General features: G+C 41.6%; 1 protein-coding gene and 1 pseudogene across 1 annotated transcript; both read left to right on the top strand.

Moving 5' to 3' along the window:
• The first annotated feature begins 534 nt into the window (after positions 1–534).
• On the top strand, positions 535–20,807 carry LOC139710682 (E3 ubiquitin-protein ligase RNF10-like). The gene is made up of 19 exons (XM_071622603.1): positions 535–920; positions 2,955–3,139; positions 3,662–3,852; positions 4,990–5,138; positions 5,732–5,858; positions 6,312–6,460; positions 7,502–7,566; positions 8,151–8,204; positions 9,080–9,124; positions 9,550–9,619; positions 10,002–10,081; positions 11,069–11,210; positions 11,265–11,516; positions 12,152–12,285; positions 17,221–17,440; positions 17,965–18,171; positions 18,833–18,960; positions 19,524–19,758; positions 20,470–20,807. Exons 1-19 carry the CDS (start codon positions 839–841, stop codon positions 20,574–20,576), a joined length of 2,622 nt encoding a protein of 873 aa, XP_071478704.1. The 5' UTR covers positions 535–838; the 3' UTR covers positions 20,577–20,807.
• LOC139710688 (uncharacterized) lies at positions 14,003–16,642 on the top strand (annotated as a pseudogene).
• Positions 20,808–21,640: the final 833 nt, after the last annotated feature.

The following is a 21,640-nucleotide window of genomic DNA, read 5'->3' as shown; positions in this document are numbered from 1 at the left end:
TTGTGATATGATCGTAAATACTGTTTTTGGTATGAATTAAAGACATGTTAGTTATTATAGGTTTATAAATCATGTAACATGTCAATTGTTTTCATTGTGTTTTAATACTTAACCTTCATGGTTCATGTTTTTTTATTATGTCATGTTCAACACTGTTTATTTTGTATTATGATTTTATTGTTTCGGAAATAAAGACAACAAAAAAACATGTCTGTCTGGTTTCTTTCCGCTTATTATTATTATTCTTTTTTTTTTTGGTTGTTGTTGTTGTTCTTTCTCGGTTCGTTTACTTATCGCATTGTTTTGATTTACGCAATATCCTGTAATAATGACAAAAATGGTACTGTTATAGTATGCAGCACATTATAGGTGGAGTACGTGTCTAAAATGGGGGGGGGGGGGGGGAGAGAGAGAGAGAGAGAGGATGAGATGACAGGCCGAGGCCGAGGGTCGCGGGGTCGGTGTGGTAGGTGACCTACGTACGTACGCGTACGTGCGCGTCCTGTTTTTGCAAGGTTCCTGGCGAAATACCGCCTCATCTGGAAAGTCGGAAACGGCTTTATTTTTGTGGTCTATTTGGCCATTTTCAGCACCCCAGTTGCTGACAGCGTTAAACTTGTGCTTCATAGCACAAGTTTGGACCCATTTCATCGATTTTACGTCTATTTTTACCTCATTCTACAGTGGTACACTTCGTCTACTGTTGACCTTTTCTTCCATTTCATCAATATGGCGCAACAGTGAAGAGCTAACATGTCTCCTCAGTCGTACGCTCGTAACCAAGTCTCCTCCGGAGCGGTTTATCGCTCGAAATTGTATATTCTAAGTCACTCAGTACATGGCCAAAGAAGGCAGGGATATGGAGAAGAAAATTGTGTCTTCACCAGCACGACTCAATTCGTGTGAATCAAAGAGTAAAGGTAAATATGTGAGCATTTCATGTACCCATGTTTGTGTGCCGGTTTCGACGGTCGAAGGCGGTTTCTACGGGTAGAGTCCTTTACATAACAGAATCTATAATACACGTAGCTGTATTATGAGCGCGCGTATGCTATCAACGGCGCGGGCTTGCCCGCATCTATATTACTAGTATGCAGAGATCATCACATCAGTCACTCCCCAGTGCGCGCTCGCGCAGATTCACCACAGTCCGCCTAACTAGCTAGTGCGCCAGCGTGTAGGGTGAACTTTGTGTGAAGCACTAATTTCTGGAGTTTGCAGTAGATCCAAATTACAATTTGCCCGTGAGCCTCTGCCTTGGATAAATATCAATACAACGATAGATAAATACATTGATAAAATAGGGTCAAACAATGCCGGGCAATCGATCCACCCATCCATCCACAAAACCGTCATTGAATGTACCTTCTCCTCAACTCGGTATGTCTCGGCATAACTTGCATGTTCCCGCGCCATGTCTTTTGTTAGTCACATTAATATCACAGAAACATGTAGGCAGCTGAGCTACGAGTGGAGGGGAAGGTGCATTCCAATGTCTTTTGTTAAAGGCAGTGTATAAAACCACACGCGTGTGTCTTTACCATCCAGCCACACGAGTATGGATGTAGCCATGGCCCGAGTCGCTGGATACAGCCACACTCGTGTGTAATGACATGTATATCCACACACACGGAGAAGCTGATTGCCGCCGTGCGTGTCAAGCACATGAACACAACACAACCAGCTTGCTCGCAAAGCGATGAAAGTAACCTCATTTTCATAACTTAATTATTTTCTTACAAATATTTTTTTTTCCGCTCCATTCTCATTGTATTTGCTTGATACGATGGGTTTAGATTCGAATAGAAAATTAGAATATATAATAGCAAAGTTACAGCTGCCGCTAAATCGGGGGACTTCGAATTGACATCGCTAGACTGCTGGTGCAGTGGTAGTAGGCCCTACATTGTGACTTCGGATGCTAGCGATCGCTCAGAGCAGCTGCAGCCAGCGCAGTCGTGCCGCTCGCCCCAGCATGGACCCTGGCTGCCTGTGTACGCGGCAGAGAAAATGCGCTGCTAGCTAGCTGCGTGATTTTCGAGTACCCGTTCACATGCATAGCATGCAGAGCAAGCTAGCTATGAGCGACGAGCCAAACGAAGGCGGAAGTCTCAAGGCGGAAGTCTCAATACGTACAGGCCAACGACGCGATGCATGATCGATCATAAATCAGAGTCCCAAATCAATTGTAACTTTGCTGTTGATTTTAAATTCATCTTTAATATCAAATAAAGGAAATGAGAATAGAGTTTAAAATGAAAAAAGTAAAATGAAAAAAGTGATATAAATAAGGTTAATCTAGGAGGTACATTGTAGGTTATCAATATTTCATCGCTTTGCGGTGGTACATCGCGTGTTGATGTGGCCACACACAGCGTGTTCTCCGATAGGACAGCAACGCAATATAAAGCTTCTCCGTGTGTGTGGATAGGTATATTACACACGAGTGTGGCTGTATCCAGCGACGACTCGGGCTATGGCTACAACCACACTCGTGTGGCTGGATGGTAAAGACACACGCGTGTGGTTGTATACACTGCCTTTGTTAAACATATCAGTACTTCAGCGATGATTGACAGATGAGGTCACATCAGGAATATTGGTTTGGAAGGACTTTTTTGTGGGCATCTCCATATCCAAGTATACGAAATCTGAAGAAAAAATAGAAGAAGAATTTGTAAAATATTATACGTATGGAATGTTTCTAGAATCACTAGATCGATGTTAATCAAATGGTGTAAGTTCTGATTCATCTAGGTACCTTTGTACCTTTATAGATCGATGTTAGTTTCACCGCAAAAGTGATGTTGAGGGTATCATATTAAAATCAACACATATCAACATGCATTTGTATTTGAGAGAGCCTTTAATTGATTGCTTCAGGTGAACCTTCCAGTAGTATTTAAGAGAGTGGATATCAGCTTGTATTTGTACTCTTGTATCTCGCCTTGCAGAAAATGGACGTGGTAATGGCAGCAAGACACACCGCCATAACAACAGAAGTAGGCGTGACCTACCACAGGGTCGCAGCCCGGCAGACCCTGCCAGTGGTCAGTCGCGCCGACCGGTGCCTCAGAAGAGTCGGGCCTTGGACAAGAGGCCACGTAACAGAGGTCTTCCTGCCAGCAGACGCGATGAGGTAATTATGAGAAAGGAAGATAAAAGTAGTACCCAGTAACTAACATCAGCCTAGGTACAATATTGTACTTTCTCTGAGTTATGGTTTGAAATGCATTCCCATTCAGTGCCATGTGTCCATGTCCTGAAGAAAGCAAATTTCATATCTGTCCTAACTTGAAACATTTAAAACTCTTGTGTGTGAAGATTTGGTTCTTTGGTTGCTGTTATTGCTGCTTGGAACAAGTAGTGCTTTACCCATCTTCTAGGTCCATATATAAATGTTGGGTTAGTTTTCAGGGTTGCATTTGAATCATTTATCAGAATGAAGGAACAGTCATTTCTTCTATTTTATCATCTTTTTCAGTAGTAACGTGGTAGAAGTATGTAAAATATTAGCATTGGTAATTAAAATATAGTTACCAAAATCTTGGCAGTGATGAGCACTTGAGCATTGATATCAGACCATGTTCATTAGTGAGGATTTTTTTTTCTTCGTTTTGTTTGCATACTTGAGATAATTCCCTTTCTCCTGCTGTTTCAGGTGACGGTGAATCAGAGGGCCGAGTTTGGCTCGGCTCTTCCGCAAGGCCCAAAGAAGATTAACCTGAACCACCTCATCAACTTCACCTTCTCTCCTCGGGACACGGAGGAGTCACGAGGCGCTTGGCGTGGTCGGGCGCGATGGGGCCACCGCCATCCCCGCTTCAACAAGGACCACTTTTTGCAGGCAAAGTAAGTCCTGCTCGAAGGCTTGTCAGTTTTGAAACATTCAAGGCCCTGATTATGACATACCAGAAGAGAAATATGGTCATTGATGTTTAAGATTATGTATTGTACTTTGTTTTCTGGTACTGCTAAGGAAGAATGAGTGCTTGTAAGCAAGCTACACATACCTGGAGACCAACGGCGTCACGTCTCCTCCGAAGGCCTAGGCAATGAGGATAGAGTGCCCTACTTGGGGCTGAGCTATCAAGTCTCCTTAATTCTACATGATTCTCATGGAAAATTTCAAGATCTCTTCATGTCTTAACATGAGGATGTAAAGATCTTCCTGATTTTGGAATCAGTTTTGCCTAATGAGGTACACGTACCACAAAAATATCTCTCTGATCGCGCTTCGGGTTCTCCCCAGTTTTGATGTGGGAATGTTGGAAGCTCTGCTTGTGTAGAGGCATAACTGCTGCTGCCAGGGGACATGAACCAGGGATGTCATGATTGATAGTCTGTAATCTTATCCACTGACCCTCAATTGCTCCTCGTATTATCATGAGGCAAGCATTTCATAACATGGCCATCCATGTCTTCATATAACACCAAGTTTAAAAATATGAATCCTGTTTGTCACAGAGGTATCCACATGATTTGTCGGTGATTGAAAGGATACCAGTAGTCATCAATTCTCACTTTATGACCCTCAGGAGGGTGTAGAAATTAAAATGTGACTTATGCATTTTGAATGCCAAGTACTTTCTTTCACCAGAATATGGAATATAGGCATTCAGAAAGTGCTTCTACCTATAGTAACTCCCACACTAAAAAACAACGGAGGTGGTCATATGAGCTCATGTGACAATCAGTTCAACTAAAATTGAAATCAACTTCATTTAATCACAGCATTGGATTCATTGTAACTTGGTCTTGATTAAAGAAACAAATATATGTATACATACATTAATTTCAACTACACTTTATATTCAGCCAGCTGAATTGACAAATGAGAGAAATATGATAAACAGCAAAAACAAATACCCAAAACCCCTTTCTTTCTTTTTCTTTTCTGGCTAATCATGTAAACATATATAATACTGTCCCTTGTGATCCTGCTGCATGCCTTGAATTGTGGGCTGTAAACGTTCCACCCTCCCCCAGCTGCCAGTTTGTGGTGAAGTCCAGCGGGGACTACGTGCAGCAGTGCGTCGACCCCGACGCCCTGGTGGACTGGGATATGATAGAGCAGGTGCGGATGCTGGGCCACGAGATGCCCTCCTGCCCGATCTGCCTCTTCCCTCCAGCCGCTGGTGAGTGCAGTCTCCCCCTCCCCCTGCCCCGCCCCACCCCCGCCGTTTTCATGTAATACATGCCTCTCAAGCCCCTCCCCTACCTGGAGATGTGCAGTTTTTGAATGTCACAAATCCCAGAGCAACCGTTTGACTTGATGCCAAGAAGTTGGTGCTGTTTTGTATCTTTTGAGAAACAATAACAAGAAAGAGAGAACGAAGAAAAGAAAGGAGATGAGATTGCCTTTTCTTCTCAAATTATGGCTCATGTCATTTCTTGGCACATTGATAGTCCAATGGACATAATTCTCTATGGATTGTAATGTTTTTAGCAGTCATTGATGTTAGGTTGCATAAATGTGAAGAGTTCAGAGTTGTTGGGGGCTTATTTGTGGCAACTGCTAGCAGTTGTGTGTCACTGTGAAATATTGCATGTGTTAAAAAGAGCAAAGAAATTCCCAAGAGGTGCAAATGTCCAGCATTTGAGTGCAAAAATGACAGAAGAAAGTATGGACATGACTGAAAGTAATGACGAAAACTACCGAGTCTTGACTTTCATCACTCAGCTCAAGTAATAATTCTCACCCTACATGTATATCGTTTTCACCTTACAGCCAAGATAACCAAGTGTGGCCACATCTACTGTTGGCCTTGCATTCTGCATTACCTATCGCTGGGAGAAAAGAAGTGGCGCAAATGCCCCATTTGCTATGATTCTGTGGTGGCCAGTGACCTGAAGAGGTAAGTTGCATACACTTTACTGGGCCAAAACTGGGGGTGAAGACAAGTAATCATGCTGGGTTGCCCAGAGCGACCCCAAACCTGCCATGGACCATTCAAAATTCTCAATTGTGTTATTACAGTTGCTCAGTTGTGGAGCCACAGACAGAACTTGCATGGGAGTTGTCTTGAGAATAGATTGGAATGTATGCAATTATAGGTGGAGCACATCGATGAGGTAACAGCCCTTGAGTGAGATTGTTCAGTTCTCCTCCTGTGAGCATTTTTTCCCCTGAAGTTTGTACCTGAAATGTGTAATAATAATCATATTTAGTCTGCATAATGTAGGATATAGAATGTGTTTGACTGTTGTATGGAGTTGAAGTGACGGTTTTGATATTTCTCATATCACATGCATTGCTGATTTTCTCTCCTCTATGATGTGTGTGTGTGTGTGTGTGTTTGACATGTCAGTGTGGTGGCCAAGTCTCTCAAGACCTTCAGTGTGGGAGACCAGATCACGATGCGGCTGATGAGGCGGGAGAAAGGATCAGTCATCGTCCAGCCCCACGACCCCGGCGGAGAGGCCGTTGAGGCCGCGCCCACTTCACCCATCTTGACAGGTGACCGAAGCTTTGCTAATTCCAGTTTATTTGTGTGTATGGCATTTCCTGAAGTAACTGCAAATTCAGAAACTGTTGGGAATCGGACCAACGGCTTTTCTTCACAGGTGAAACTTTCACAAATTACCGACCATGGAAAAAATTATGAGTATGCCATGTGTACTAGTATAAGGGATTTGTTGAACACACATGGCTGGTTGATATAAATACTCAACTTGAATCTTGGCTCCTCGCGAAATTTGCAAAAGTCACATACATGCAGAAATTTCTAGTTTTACAGTATTATTTTTCTCTGCTGGGTTTCCCATTTTTGCATGTGGCAAATTGGCCTTCAATTTAGTTTCCATGTCTACACTTTGAATTTCAACGAAGGTCATGGTCTTTGTACTTGTATGATACTGAGTGTTAAGTTCCTTAATTGGTGATGGCATTAGCTGTCCTTTGGGATTGAGTCAATAATTTGATTTTCGCTGCATAAAATCAAGATTTTGGTCTTTACATTGTGTGAGTCAATATTCATTTTTTTTTCCCCCCAGTATAGTGCATGCCGGTAGTTTTGTGGTCACCTTTGAAATCTGTGTCACATGATATCAGTAAAGAGATCACATTTCACATGTTGGGTGGTAAAAACAATGTTTTTACTGCTAATTTCCTGTGCTTGTTATGAAAAGATTTGACCCCTGTGATGCCCACCGGTTCTTATCTTTTATATGCTTTCCTGTATTCAGCTCTCACAACTTTGGCTACGCTTGAATTTCCCGTTCTGTGTCTTTCATATCTCATTGCAATATTATAAGAAGTGTTGAATCCCTCAAGGTGTAGCTCAGATTTAGTTAGATGCAGAACCATGTGACTCCACATTCAAAAAGACTTCAGCAGAAGGGGGATGTGATTTACCAATAATATACCTTATTCAAAAGTCAGTGCTGTGCATCTTACAATGTACAACCAAGTATTGTGATCTTAGAAAAAGATTCATGGAAAAAGATTTGAGAGACATAATAAATACCTGTCCTTAAATCTTGCTTGTATTTTAACCAGATATCCAAGACGATGCCAGCTTTGCCAAACTCATGGTTGCTTCTCCAGTGCAAGTTCGAGATATGGTTAGTCATCATGCATTTTTGTCAAATTTTCGACATTTTCCTTCTCCAAGTTCAATATTGTTAACATGATTTCTCAAGCAGGTGATTCATTAAATTGGGTTTCTGTAAAAAGAGTAATTTTGCAGCTTACAAGAATGATTCTGTAGAGGCCAGTTGCGAATGTGGTATCCAAGAATTTGTGTCTTTGTGATGGGAGGGTTGATCTTGCTTACATATGACTCGGTACTTGAGAGTAAGTGCTTGTGATGTGAGATTGCATAAGTGCAATAATATCTCTCCTGTTGGGCCTCTTTAGTTAGATCTATGAAAGTATCTGGTGTTTTTATTATGATATATGCTTTTTTTATTTGTTTGTTGATATTGGACAAAGTTTTACTAGTTCACACGTTGTCCACTCCTGGATTTGGAAAATGTGTCATTTGGAATAGAAGGATCTTGTAATTACTTGGGTAATCTGACAAGTTGATATCTTGTTGTTTGGCATCATGGGTTCTTTGAGTGTGATGTGGCATGAGCGAACATGATAGCACAGAGTGTATCTGTTTCACTGATGTGCCATTTATGTTGTGGATTCATCTTTCCAGATTTTGCTTCGTGAAAAGCAAGAGCTAGAGAAGCAGCTCAAAGAATCCAATGATGTAAGTTGATAACATTTTTCTCTTGTACATAAATTTTTTTTCAAGAAATGCCATGTATATTTACTTAAGGAAATCCCATCAAACCCATACCAACTTTTTGTAACCCAGGTGATGTATTCTTTGCCTACAAAGTTAACTGTCACGTTATAGTGGGGTTAAAGAGAACAACACTGGATAAGTTAGATAAAGTAAGGTTTCAACAACAACGAAAAACCTGAATTATATGAACCAAATTGTATGATTAATATCTCATCTGTGATATGGAAAATGTCTCTTCAGTTATTGTTCTATATACACATGTCTGTGTCAGCAAATTTCAGATACATGCTGCTATCTGTATGTAATGTTGCTTTGCCAAATATACTACTTTTCATGCGTACCAGTCCTTCACTGTTTACATTTTACTGTAAGTGGCGATCAGTGTCAAGAAATACTTTGTCATGGCAAAACATGAACTATGGCATTTATTTTCTTGTCTTTTGAATTTACAATGACCCCAAAGAGATAATTTGCTATACAGCTATACCCTAGATGGGTCTTTCTTTTTGTGATGATGCTTTTTATTAGTGTCATTTTAGTTTATTTCTTCCAGTTATATCTGTGATTGTAACAAACAGTGATTGAAACAAATTCCATATGCATCTCATTCTTGTTTTGATATTCTAAAAGTGTTTGTGGCTGGGTAGTGAATGTGTGAAATACTCTGAATCTGTAATTCGTGAACATTGCTCTTTTAGATGTAGTTTTTCTGTACATGCCATTGGAAAGCATAAACAAATGTGTCAGTGGGAGAAATTAACTCAAATTATTGCCAATTTTGTGATTACTGTCATCATAATATTCACCAAGAGTATTTTTCCCACCCTATTTTGCAGGACTTTGAGAAATCCTTCATACAGAGGGCACTCGATTCTTGGAATGTAAGTCACACTCACCATCACCCTCAAACCGTTTAAAGTACTCGTCAAGCTGCCTTGTCATTTGAGTTAGTGCAGGAGCAGGTCTGGCTGTTTTTGGAAGATAAGAAATAAGAGCTGTGAAACAAGCATATTGTCTAGATGAATCCCACCAGACCACTGCATTGTAATTCTTTTCCTGTCTTTGCTTTTTCTCTCTGCACATCCAGTTTTGTCAAGAATATGTGGATGTCTGTGATTGGAGAAGAGTTACTACAACATTCAGAAACTATGCTATCATGAACCTCTTAGTTATAGCTTGCCAATTGAAGAGCTACATAGGGCCATTCATGCACTTTCTATCCTTGCAGAAAAAGACATGAGCCAGTTTTTTGTGATTTTGACCTGTCAAGTGCTAATGAAGAAATGGTTTTTACTCTATTTTGCAGGAGAGAGAAGCCAGTCTGAATCTGTGTGACACAACCGAAAGGAATGTTCCAATCGCTGCAGCAAAGGAAGGTAAGTGTAATTAATTTCTAATGCAAGTATGTCCACAGCCCTAAAGGTTAATGAAGAGGCAAGATGTGTAGGGATATATTCCTTTAGAGCGTATCATGTTGTATACTGTCTGTTGTTGTCCATCCATGCTTAAAATATGTGATTTCTAGATTGATTCTCTCGCCTAATGCTTTCTAGCCATGTTGGGGATCCAGAACTTAGTGCAGACATATAAAATACAGCGAATTAGTACAGTGCATCGAATTTAATTATTGAGAATCTTGTAACTATATAAGAGACATGTACACACTGCAGTACTTACAATTCATCTTCTGTATTGAGTGGAGTCAACCTCTGTGTGACAGTGTTGTCTGTCTATGTTATGATTTTCTCCAAACTGTAGACACTCCTGCTACCACACAAGACATCTCCTTCCAGGAAGATGACCCAGATGTTGCAAGGATTTCTCTGACTCCAAAAGAGGTGCGATGTCAAATGTCCAGATCTCTCTATCGTGTATAACTGTATAAACTCAAACGGCAGCGGCGCTATTCAATTTCTGTAACAATGTGTTGAAAAGGCTGTGTCGGTGCACAGCGCGAGCTCTGTTTGATCATACAACACCCTCGTGCTCGTAAAGAAAATAAGAGACATTATCTCTTCTGAGAAATAATGTTAGGAAGAACTGGACTGAATTTAATTGTTTCTGCCTCACTCACCATCCTCAAATTCCAAAAGCTTTTCAGAATTTTCTAGCTTTGTCTTCGGCTCATTCACACTTCAAATTTAGGGCAGTCCAGAGTATCATAAAATATGTTTAGTAGTCTCAGTGCGACACTTATCACTGGCTTTGTTGGGGAGTCCATTGTGGAATCTGCTGTGATAGAATGAGGCTGTCATTGACCGGGTCTCACCAACCTGGAGTTCAAAGGTAAATTTACGTGTCTGCTTTGTGCAGTACAACTTTATTGGTAGACCCGAGTTCTGTTCAAGTAAAGCAAACTGCAGTGCAAACAACTAGAATTTGAAGTGAAAATCTATTCCATGTTCAATTTGACTCTTTATGAATTGTGTAAAATTGAACATCCAGAATGGTCAAATTTGTGTAACAGTTTTACATGAAGCAAAAAAGTTTGGGCCATCAAAAGTTTCTGTGACAATGATTTTGATCACAAGCACATTCAAAGTAAACCAGCACAAGTCTCCCCTGATCTTCGCCAAAATCTTCAATAAGTTTTTTTTTTTTTCAATAATGAAATGAACAAAAACAAGTTATATCATACACATCCAACCAATGTAGAGTTGTAAGATGTGTGTTTGAATGGATGTTGGAATTACTGGTGTTGGAATCAGGTGTTGATATGCCTGACCTGCGAGTCATTTTGAATCAGAAATAGAAAGTACAGGAGACATGATGTTTAGTTGATGGCTTTGAACATTGGAAAATCATATTTGTCTTCTCTACTACAGGATGCAATTGTCTATGCATCGGCTTTCTCCGATGAGGAAATCGATGAGGCGGATGCTCCTGCATGCACTTCACCCGTTGTGACACTCTCCGGTTCCGATGATTCGTCTCCACTGCCGGCAGCTCTTGATGGACTCAGTCTGGGTGCTGGGGAAGTCGAAGGCGTTGCCATGGAAACCAGTGGAGGAGGAGGAGGAGGAGGAGGAGGAGGAGGCAGAGAAACAGAAGAGAAGGAACCATCACAAGATGAGGGATCAGCTGATGAAGGAAAGAACAGCCTTGCTGCTGAAGAACCTGGAGGTTCTGGAGCCAAGGAGGAGGATGAGGATGAGGAGGATGCGGCTGAGAACAGTGGGGCAGCCGCTTCTGCCACGCCCGAGAGCAGCTCCCCTCTTGGAAGGAACCGGAAGATGTCGGGAGGACCGAGTCCCTACATCTACTTCTATCAAGGTGAGCATCCTGTGTCTAGCCGAGTAAGATTTGTCACAAAAGTTAGAGCCTTGGTTGATTTTGGTGTACTTAGGTTGATGAAGCTTTGCTTTGACCTATAGCTGTTTTAAGTTGGGAATCTTGATTAAGGAGGGAGCAAAGGTTGGTGAACTTTAGATCTATGTGTATGTTAACCTTGCATTCATAATGAGGAAGCAGTGCCTACCTGTAATAGAGGCAATGCTAGGTTTAGATTCTCTGTGTGGTATATTGTGATGTGTATACATCCAGCCATCTTTCTTTGTGTGCATTTGCTACAGAATATCATTGTGATATTTTGTAATATATATTATGACAATGCCCTAGCAAACAAACGGTTACTTACCATCATTTCTACATTTATGAGCAAGCCAGAAAAAAAGAGTCAGATCATGTCAAGCTCTTTTGTTATTTGCAATTGATGAATAGAAGGGTAGAATTTTGTTTTATTCCGTCTGTCTCTGACAGGTAAAAGGAGAACTCACTGAAATTTTGAAACCCAAGCCAAATCATATTCCCAAGGTGTAAAATACAGTAGCAGTGCAGGATCGATGTTGTGCCTATGTTATTCATGGGAGTACCAATATACCGTATTGTGTCTCTTTTCCTTGTGTCAGCTGAGGATGGCCAGCACCTTTACCTCGGCTCCTTGAACGCCCGCTGCCTGATCCATGAGTACGGGAGTCTGGAGAACAGTCCCCCGACGATCACAGGCAAGCTGGTAGAGATGGAACACATGTCCATCACCCAGGTAAGCCTCTCGTATCAACCTCTGTACATCTTGTCCTATGTATCATGATACTCTACAAGTGTTAGTGATGGAGTATTGCATGTGACTGTGCCTGCAAACAAACTGTGTCCAGGGTATAGTTCTTATATATCACAGGGAGGTTTGTTGAGATGGAACATGTGTCTGTCACCGAGGTAAACATTTTATTTGTCAACCTTCTGTTTCATAATTATCTCATCTAATGAATTGTGACATCTGAGTGGTTGAAAGTGGTGAGTCTTCTGTTTGACTTTGCCCACAAAAATAAATAACCTCCCCCCTTGGCGGAGTTAACTAGAGAAGCACTCTGAGATCTCAGACCTCCACCAAGCAACCCATTTCCATCGATATTCTGTGTTCTACCTTATATTGTAGCCCTTCATTCATACCTGCATTAAGATTTCTTGAATATCAAAACATACCCATAGCTGCCAAGTATTACGAAAAATTCGTAAATATTACGAATTTTTACCTATTTTACGAAAATACGAATGCACCTTTAAATTTTACGAATATGAGCGCCATTATACATGTATTATACTATGCCCATTCACGCATGTGTTATACAACATGTCAGCGCAATTCTATCCACGTACGTACGTGCACATGCATGGCGTGGACCATTACTGTAACTGTGCGAAGAGACGATAGATTGCTGTGTATGTACTGTATGTAGCATGCAGTGTGCACCGCGCGCACCGATGCTACATTCCCCCGTGACTACGGTACAGTCACAGCTGTACTACGTATTTGAGTGCTTGTACTCGCAGTCGAGTCGCTCGCTACGTCGCTTGTCGTACGCTGGCATAGCAAGCTATGTAGCAGAGGCTTTGGATGAAAGCAGTGAATGTGTACTACAGTAAAGTAACCTGCTGCGGACCGCGAATTTAAGAACCCGCGAATACTGTTTACGTGGTTTCTTTCGCGGTGGTTTTAGCCGCTCAGCGCGAAAAATTAATCGCGCGAAAATATTGACGTTTACAGTATACCACGCTCGTACGTGTAGACGAAAACAGCGCATTCGTGTGAAGGTAAGAGGCCATTCATAGTACATGCATGTTGATGTTAGTGCATACACACTGCCTATGTATAGCTTTATGATGATTGCAAGTGCGGTGCACCGATGTGTATTGTGTGTGATGCAGTACAGTTGCGATGTTGCTAGCGAACGTTCGACGCTATCTTCTCACTTCTTCTTTTCTAGTTTTGACTTTTGGACAATAAATGACAGAGAATGGATCGTAAAAAGGGACAGTGTTACAATAGCAAATACGAAACAGAGTTCGACTTCATCACAAAATCTGGAAAGAGCAAACAGCATGCATTTTGTAAGATATGTCGCCGGGATATTTCAATCGCTCATGGTGGCCGCAGTGACATCATTTTGCATAGGAAATCAAAACTTCACATCGGTAATTTTGAGTCTGAATCTTCATCCACACCCAAGATAACATCATGGATGTCAACTTCGCAGGATTTAAATGTTACGCGAGCTGAGTGCTTGTTTACATCATTCTACTTGGAGCACAACATTCCTCTTTCTGCTGCTAGTCATATGGGGCCATTGTTACGGAAAGCCTTTCCAAATTCGGAGGAGGTGAAGAAATTTTCAAGTGCAAGGACCAAAACTTCCTGTCTAGTTAAAGAAATGGCCAAAGATGAACAAGAACGGATTGCTTTAGCAATGAAAGCAGGACCCTTTGCAATTTCAACTGATGGGAGTAATACAAGCACCAGTAAATTGTACCCAATAGTTATCAACTACTTTGACGGTAAGCAAATTTCTTGTTCTATTTTCTCCCTTCAAAACTTGGAAGAAGCGGGAACTGGCGAAAACATTGCGCAGCTGCTTATAGCAGAAATGCAAAAGCATAGTATCCCATGGCAAAACTGTACAGCATTGGGGTCAGACAATGCAGCGGTCATGACAGGTGTGAAGAAAGGAGTGGGAGCATGCCTCAAAAAATGTCAGCCAGAGCTCATTGTGCTTGGTTGCCCAAATCATCTCATTGATCTTGCCGCCAAAGCTGGATCATCAGCGTTACCATGCTCAATAGACTCGCTTCTCATTGATGTGTTCTATTATCTTGAAGCCAGCGTAAACAGGAAACTTAATCTCAGAAAGTTCCAAAAGCTCCTTGGTACTGAAGTGCAAGCAATCTTGAAACATGCTTGTACTCGCTGGCTGAGCTTGGGACAGTGTTTACCACGATTTCTCCAGCAGTGGGAAGCTCTCATTCTCTTTTTTGAGGAGGAAGTGGCTCAGCAGCAGAAGCCTGTTAAAGAGACCAAGACAACACCCAGTATCAAGACCAACCTTGTACCGAAGAAAGCAAATCCAACTTTGAAAAGCAAACCTGCTCAGGAACCTGCGTGTGTCTCCCAGCAGAAGAAGCTTGCTCCACAAACCAGCAAGGCCAAGATCACATCAAGCCTCCAGAAGTTTCGTATTCCAAAGAAGGTATCTGCAATTCATGCAAAACCAGATGTAACTGTAAGCAAACCTCAACTGCTTCAGCCGGAGGTGAGTGCATCATCATCACAGCCTCAACGAGTAAATGTGTCTGCAGCAAGTGATTCAGTTGGACAGAAACGGCATGGTGATAATGTAAACGTACATGTACCTCACCAGAAGAAACAAAAGACTTGTACAGAAGGACCTTCTGCTAAGGCAGTATGCACATTGAAGCTGAAGCCTGGAACTTCAAGTCATCCTAGCAAATGTACTACAGGAGTGACCAGAAAATCTACTGCAAAGAAAACAAGCTCACACATACTCACACCTGAGACTTCAACTAAACTTAGTCAAGGTACCAGCAATGTAACTGAAAAGGAAGAAACAAGACCTGTGAGAATTCTGAAGACACTGAAATCAAAGCTGAAGTTGGCCATTGCACAATTTCTGAGCCAAAGTATTACTTCATTTGACAGGAAAAGTGTCATCCTCCAGACCAGAAGTCCTCTTATCCACAGACTTAAAAGAGAACTTGAAAACCTACTGCGTGATCTGTACAGCAAATTTGTCACTCCACAAGCCATTATGGCAGTCACTGATCTGACCCTTCTTGATTACAAAAAGAAGGAGAATCTTAGAGAAGAAAGTGAGATTGTCATAGGAAGTGAAGCAAGAGAGACTGTGAGCACATTGGACAAGGCTGATCGCCAACAGTTTTATGCAGCAGTATACTCTTATTACTCAAAGGCATGTGACTACATTGTTGCAAAATTTCCACTGAAATCCAATGTCATCATCCATGCACAGGTTGCAGATATTTCATGTAGAATGGATGTCAAATTCACCTCTGTGAAGTTTTTCATTGACAAGTTTCCGTGCATGTTACTCGTCAAAGAAGGAGAAGACAGACATAGTGCGATGGATGCAGTGGAAAACCAGTTTGTGAGCTATCAAATTGCTCAGATTCCAGACTCAGTGCTAAGAGAAGAAGGAGCTGACAAGCAATGGGCAGTTATGATGACACAGAAGGGTGCATCAGGTGAACTGAGCTATGATAGACTTGGAAGAGTAATGCTAGGGATCCTGACAATACCACATACAAACGCGGAGTGTGAACGGGTGTTCAGCCAAGTACGCAAGAACAAAACTGATTTCAGAGGATCAATGAGTGATGAAACTCTGTCAAGTTTACTAATCACCAAGGCTCAGCAGACAGGACCTTGCTACTTGAGAGACTTTGATGACAAATTTCTCAGGAGAGCTAAGTCAGCTACATGTAGAGCTCTCAATGAATAACAATCTATGTGTCATGAGGAAAGAAACTGATTTCAGACAGTCAACAAATGTTTGAACAATGCTACTGAAATAAACTCAACTTCACTTTTCCTCCAGTGAGAGCAGACAGGACCATTATACCTCAACAAATTAAGAACTTAAAGCAGCAGCTACATAGAGCTCTTAACACCTGTGCCTGTGGTAAGTTTTTTCTTTTTTCTTAAGGGCAGTAAAAATCCAAATGCATACTTTAATTAATGATATTTTGAATGGTCCATTTAATCATATTTTATTGTGTTATTCATTTATCTTCAGATTTATGAATATTTTGGGCAATAATTTTCTCAAACCTAAGATTCACCCTAAAAACAACTGAAAACCCCTGTAGATAATAGACTGGAGATCACATCTTTTAACAAATGGCTGATCTCAACTCTGTGTGATTTATATGTTAATTGTTATGTATGTGAAGAAATAGCTTTGCATTGATGTAATCCAGGAATGGGGAGAAAGGTTAAAATGCTCCAAAAAAAGGCTCAGATTGCACCAGAGAGTGTCTAGAACCCCAGAGCTTCCAGGGCCCTTAAGCGGGCCCTGGACCCCGGCCGCAAGGACTTTGCGCTTCGCGCTCGTGATGTGCGCTTCGCGCACATTTCTGTGTTTTTTATCTGATCATTACTAATTTTGAATTTCAAATGTTGGCAGCTATGCATACCGTTTGCATTTGGAATCACATTGATATTTAGATGTTTAGATATTGATATGCATAAATATTTAGTTTAATAGCTATTCATTAAACGACCATATTTCCCAATGATAAAGAATCATTCAAAAAAGAATTTTGACAAATCCTGGATTCAGATGGTTATCATCTCTTCTGTCGTCATTGATTTTTCCTGTAAATTTCATCCAAATCCATTTATAACTCCCTGAGTTATTTGCAAACAAAGTGACAGACAAGCCGTGGCTGGCATAAACATAACCTCTTTGGCGGAGGTAACTATAACTGGGGTGTGGTCCTTATTCGCAAGCATTTATGGCTGCGTGGTATTAACTGAATTGACATTTGCTCCCCATCAGCTCATACACTGACTGCACTGATTGCACTTATTCAGCACACATGTTCTGCTCAAGTTATGACAGTTAGGTGTACTGATTGGTGTCCTATTCTTTCACTCAACCTGCAGGACACTCGCACCAGGCTTCGTCACCTGCAGCACCTGCCCCTGACCTGTGACATTGGTGTCTGCGAACTAGACCTTGCCCCGCCCACCCTCTCCCCCGCTACCCTGGCCGCCTTCGCCTCGGACATTCAGAAGAAGCAGCAGAGGCGCAACAAGAAGGCCCGCGATGAGAAGCGGAGGGAGCGCAAGATTAAGCTGGAGGAAGACCGCAAGAATGGCAAATGTGAGTTTACATCTCCAAGGCCCCCCCCCTCGACGTTTCGCGCTATGTATCGCTATTGCGCGAAGCTATCGCCGCGACGTTTCATGACTTTTTTCTTTCGAGTCTCCCGCATCCATTGATAAGCTTTCCATAGATTCCTCCCTTCCATAAAGGAGTGAAAGGCAAATGAAACAGTCACATCCAACACTGTGATCTTGTGTGTGCTTGAGCAGGTACTGTGCTGTGCTGCATGCTACAGAAGGGACACTTGAGCCCTTGTGCAAAATATGCATGACACATGTACAGTACATACAATTAAAGGCGTTCTATAAGAACAACCTCTCTTACTAAATGAAAGGTAGGAGAGTTTTATATAGTATAGTACAGATAAATGTACCAACAAACCGATCTGTTTTATGTAACAGCATTTCTGTCACTTAGGAATAACCCCCCCCCCACACACACACACACACACACATTTTGTTGTTATGCTGTGAGATGGCATCTTTTTAGCATTTCTCTCTTCTCTCTTGACTCCAATCTAGTCCCAAGGGCCCGGTATTCCTTGCAGAGTGCTCGCCAATTCCCATCCTGCGGCAACAGCCCTCCAGGCAGTGCCGCGACGGCTGACTACCAGAGCCACCCGAGTGCCCCGCCCCTCAGACCCATCTCACCGGCGGCTTCTGTGGACTCAGCAGCGTCCAACTTCAGCACTCCACTCTCGGACTCCCATGACGAGGAGCCTCAACATGGTCAGTTCTGGTGTCCCTGAATAAACCCTGTCTTAGATACCAGTGATACTTCCTTTGGGGTACAAGAATAAAGAGATGAGAATTATTTCCCTGGTACCATCCCTGTAATATCTTGTACTCCTACTCATTTTGATAATTTTCTGTTTTACAGGTGACTCCCATTATAACAGAGTGCAAGGATCAGCAATTTTCTTTTGTTACAGCCAAACACTGAACTGTATAGAATATGTAGATAATAATTTTTGGACTTACAAAATTTTTACTTGTTATAAGAAGAGTTTCATTATAATGTCGTTCATTACTACGAGAGTGCACTGTATTACCTCTTGTCTTGCTACTTTTCACACTGTTAATATAAGAACTATCATGAACACATGGTAGACAACATACTGTAAAACCAGAAGTGTTGGCGTGCAATTTGATTTTCATGAATTTGACTAGAGCCAGGATTCACAAAATTAAAATGTACGCGAATGCCAGTGACAATTTGCAAAAATTTAATGCCGCGAAAAAGGCCATCAGCTCGAATTCGTGAAAATTTCATGTCGTGAAAACGTCTCATTTTACAGTAAGATATTTCCCCGAGTGAGTAGGAAACAGTTACCCAGTGGTTACATTATTACGAGCAAATCAAGATATGTCTTTGTCTCTTCAATTGTAGTGGACATTGCTGCTAGTAGCCCTCTTGCCGAAGCCGGTATCTGGGGGTCACCAAGTGGTGGCGCTGTTGGCGGTTGGCCTTCAGTCGGCAGCCAGGAGAGTCAGGGAGGACAGCGTTCCTTTGCCCAGGTCAGTTTACTTTCACCCAGCAAGTTTCTCGTGCTCTACAGTAGCCATGTGGAGTCTAATGATTAGTAATAGTAAATTAAAAGCCATAAGATTGAATTAAGTTCATTTGTTCTTTAAATGGCTACTCATGTAATAAGTATCTGTGCAAAGTTTGTAAATAGATGGAACTTCTGTAAATGACTTTTAATACAAAAATAAAGATTGTCGTAACTTGGAGGCAGTGCTTAAGTAGCATACATTTGTATCTCCTTATGTCTGGCACATTTGTGCCTTCCAAATCTGTATGTGTATGCCCAATATGTACTGCATCCTCAACCAAATGAACTGATGAGAAATGATGGGAGGTCAATAATTCATGGAGCAAAGACTTTCTACCTTCTTGTGTATTGTATAAATAAATATCAGTAGCTGTCACATCTTGTCACACGCTTTGTGAGATACATCTTTCAACAGTGAGGAGGAAAAGAAAAAGAAAAGAGAAGAGAGAAAGAAAGAAATCAAAAGAAATGGTTATCATACTTTGTACTGCAATTAAGTGTCTCTTTTTCCACTGCCAACAACAGATGCTACGCGATGGAGCTGCCAAGCCAGTGTCCCCGATGAAGCCGGCCACCCATTCCTCTACCTCCGGGCTGCGAGTGGTTGGCGGCAGCACCAACAAAACTCCTGGCAGGGAGACTACCAGCAGCAACGAGAGTGACAACGAAGACTACGTGCCTGTGCCACAGTACAAGGACGCATTCAGCAACGCCATACAGGACGCCCTCGACCGGGCTGCACAGAATGCACTGAAGAAAGGTACACTTGCAGGTGCTATTGATCTTATATTGGTCTATGGTAATAACAGATGTCTTGTATGCACAAGGTGTAGTCATGGAAAAGTAGGATATGCATAGTTTTTAGCCAAATTTCTGGCCTTGACAGAGGCTGTTGGAAAATTGCCTCCTGTCTCCTCTTACGTCATGTGATTGATGTGTCAGATGCAAAAGTGGCTATGTGTGACAAAATAGAAGGCCGAGGTATTGGAAGGGGCAGAAGAAGAACTTGAGTAAGGACTTAAGAAAAGATAAGAGATGGCCTTCACTGTGCCAGGCCAAATGACTCATGTTTTCTTTTAGAAATAACAATTTGTACAAATCCCTTATAGTGTATGAAGTCACAGATTGTAACAGTATTTAGGATTACTTTGTATTCTCTTTAACTGTCTCTTATTTGGTAACACTGCCACATGCATTTTAACGCCCTACCAGAACACCCATTCTCACTTTTCCTGTTGGCAAGCATGGGGGGGGGGGGGGGGGGGGGGGGGGCGCCATGCAAGACGTGCTGAAATGTTTAGAGATGATCAGATAAAGCCGCAATATAAACTATGTTTCACATAATCTCTGAAACTTGCCAAGCCCTCAGGCACTATGTCTGTGGACTTCTAAAATGACCACTTCAGAATATTTTTTGCTTTGTTATGAGACAGAGCTATGACTTTGTGAATGTTTTATTTGTTTCCTAAAGACTCTGAGCCTGACGGCGAGTCGGGCAAGGGTGGCGGTGGACGGAAGAACAAGAAGGGTCGCAAGAAGCAGCTGCTCTTCTCCACAGCTGGGCCTCGCTTCAAGTAGCCGATTAGTGGACAGACGTAGGCTCCCCTGATCACCGGTACCCTCTGCGATGCTAGTCCAGACTAGGGATTTGTAGATAATGCATTCAAAAAGAAGAAAATTGTTTCATGGATTGACGGCAGTGTGTGAAGTACAGGAAGACTTTTGTAAGAGAATTGTGCACATTTTCTCCTTATACCACCCATGTGGTTGTCATACGAGGCAATACATTGTCAGCAGATTTTTTTTATTATTATTTTTTTTAAAACTGGTATTGATGTCTACTACCGTCCATGGTTGGTTTTCATTATGTACCCAGTCTGTTTGTCATTGCCATTTATAGAAGTAGAAATAAAGCCAGTGTGCCAAGTTAGAAGATTGATGTTAAACCGCAGCCGGGAGAAATACCCAAGGTTACTCAACGGCAAAGAAAGAGAAAGAGGGAGTCAGTATCGATTTATCAAGAATTGCGCACAGTAGAGCCTCTCCTCTATCTAGTCATTTGACATGGAATCTATTGGTTGTAGGGTGTAAGGCAAGTTTTTTTTAAGGGAATACAGCATCTGCAAAGAAGTTAAAAGTGAATACATGTCATTCTAATTCTTGTCCTACAAGGTACGCCTCGTAGTCACAAGTCGCTTTCTGTGTTACAAGATGGTGCATCTAGAGCGAGTGATGGTGTATGGGACTTCTCGTCATTTGCGGCCATCTGTTACGCCACATTTTTACGTGGTCGTGAAATGCACAAAGGAAAGCCATGAAATCATTACTAACCATACGTGGTGTGCACATCATTACTGATACACATAGTTTTCATATTCATGGCTTGACCTCCATTGCTTCCATTTCGTTCTAGCTGCAGATTTTTTGATATATTTTAACACAGCACAGAGGCAAATGTGTCATATCCTTGTTTAATGTGTTGAAGGTAAAATAAATTGCATATACAGTATATTATGATCTGCAATTTAAGTTGTATTTTGAGAAGAGAAATATATTCTATTAATGGTATTTTCACTATATTGACATTAAACTACTTGTTTGTTGGTTGTAATGCAGTGTGTCTACGTGTGAAACATTTAACC

Source organism: Diadema antillarum, unplaced genomic scaffold (genome assembly GCF_040938485.1).
Source record: "Diadema antillarum isolate AM-2024a unplaced genomic scaffold, OU_Dant_1.0 seq00001553_RagTag, whole genome shotgun sequence".
In the NCBI taxonomy this organism is placed as follows: Eukaryota; Metazoa; Echinodermata; class Echinoidea; order Diadematoida; family Diadematidae; genus Diadema; species Diadema antillarum.
Note: the sequence above shows the minus strand (reverse complement) of the source record. Positions and strands in the feature narration are given on the sequence as shown.

Excerpts from the sequence above, each read along its gene's own strand:
- LOC139710682 (XM_071622603.1), top strand. The coding sequence starts at position 839 with ATGGCCAAAGAAGGCAGGGATATGGAGAAGAAAATTGTGTCTTCACCA. Across the intron at positions 921-2,954 it reads GTGTGAATCAAAGAGTAAAG|AAAATGGACGTGGTAATGGC; the intron begins GTAAATATGTGA and ends CTCGCCTTGCAG. Across the intron at positions 8,205-9,079 it reads AGCTCAAAGAATCCAATGAT|GACTTTGAGAAATCCTTCAT; the intron begins GTAAGTTGATAA and ends CCTATTTTGCAG.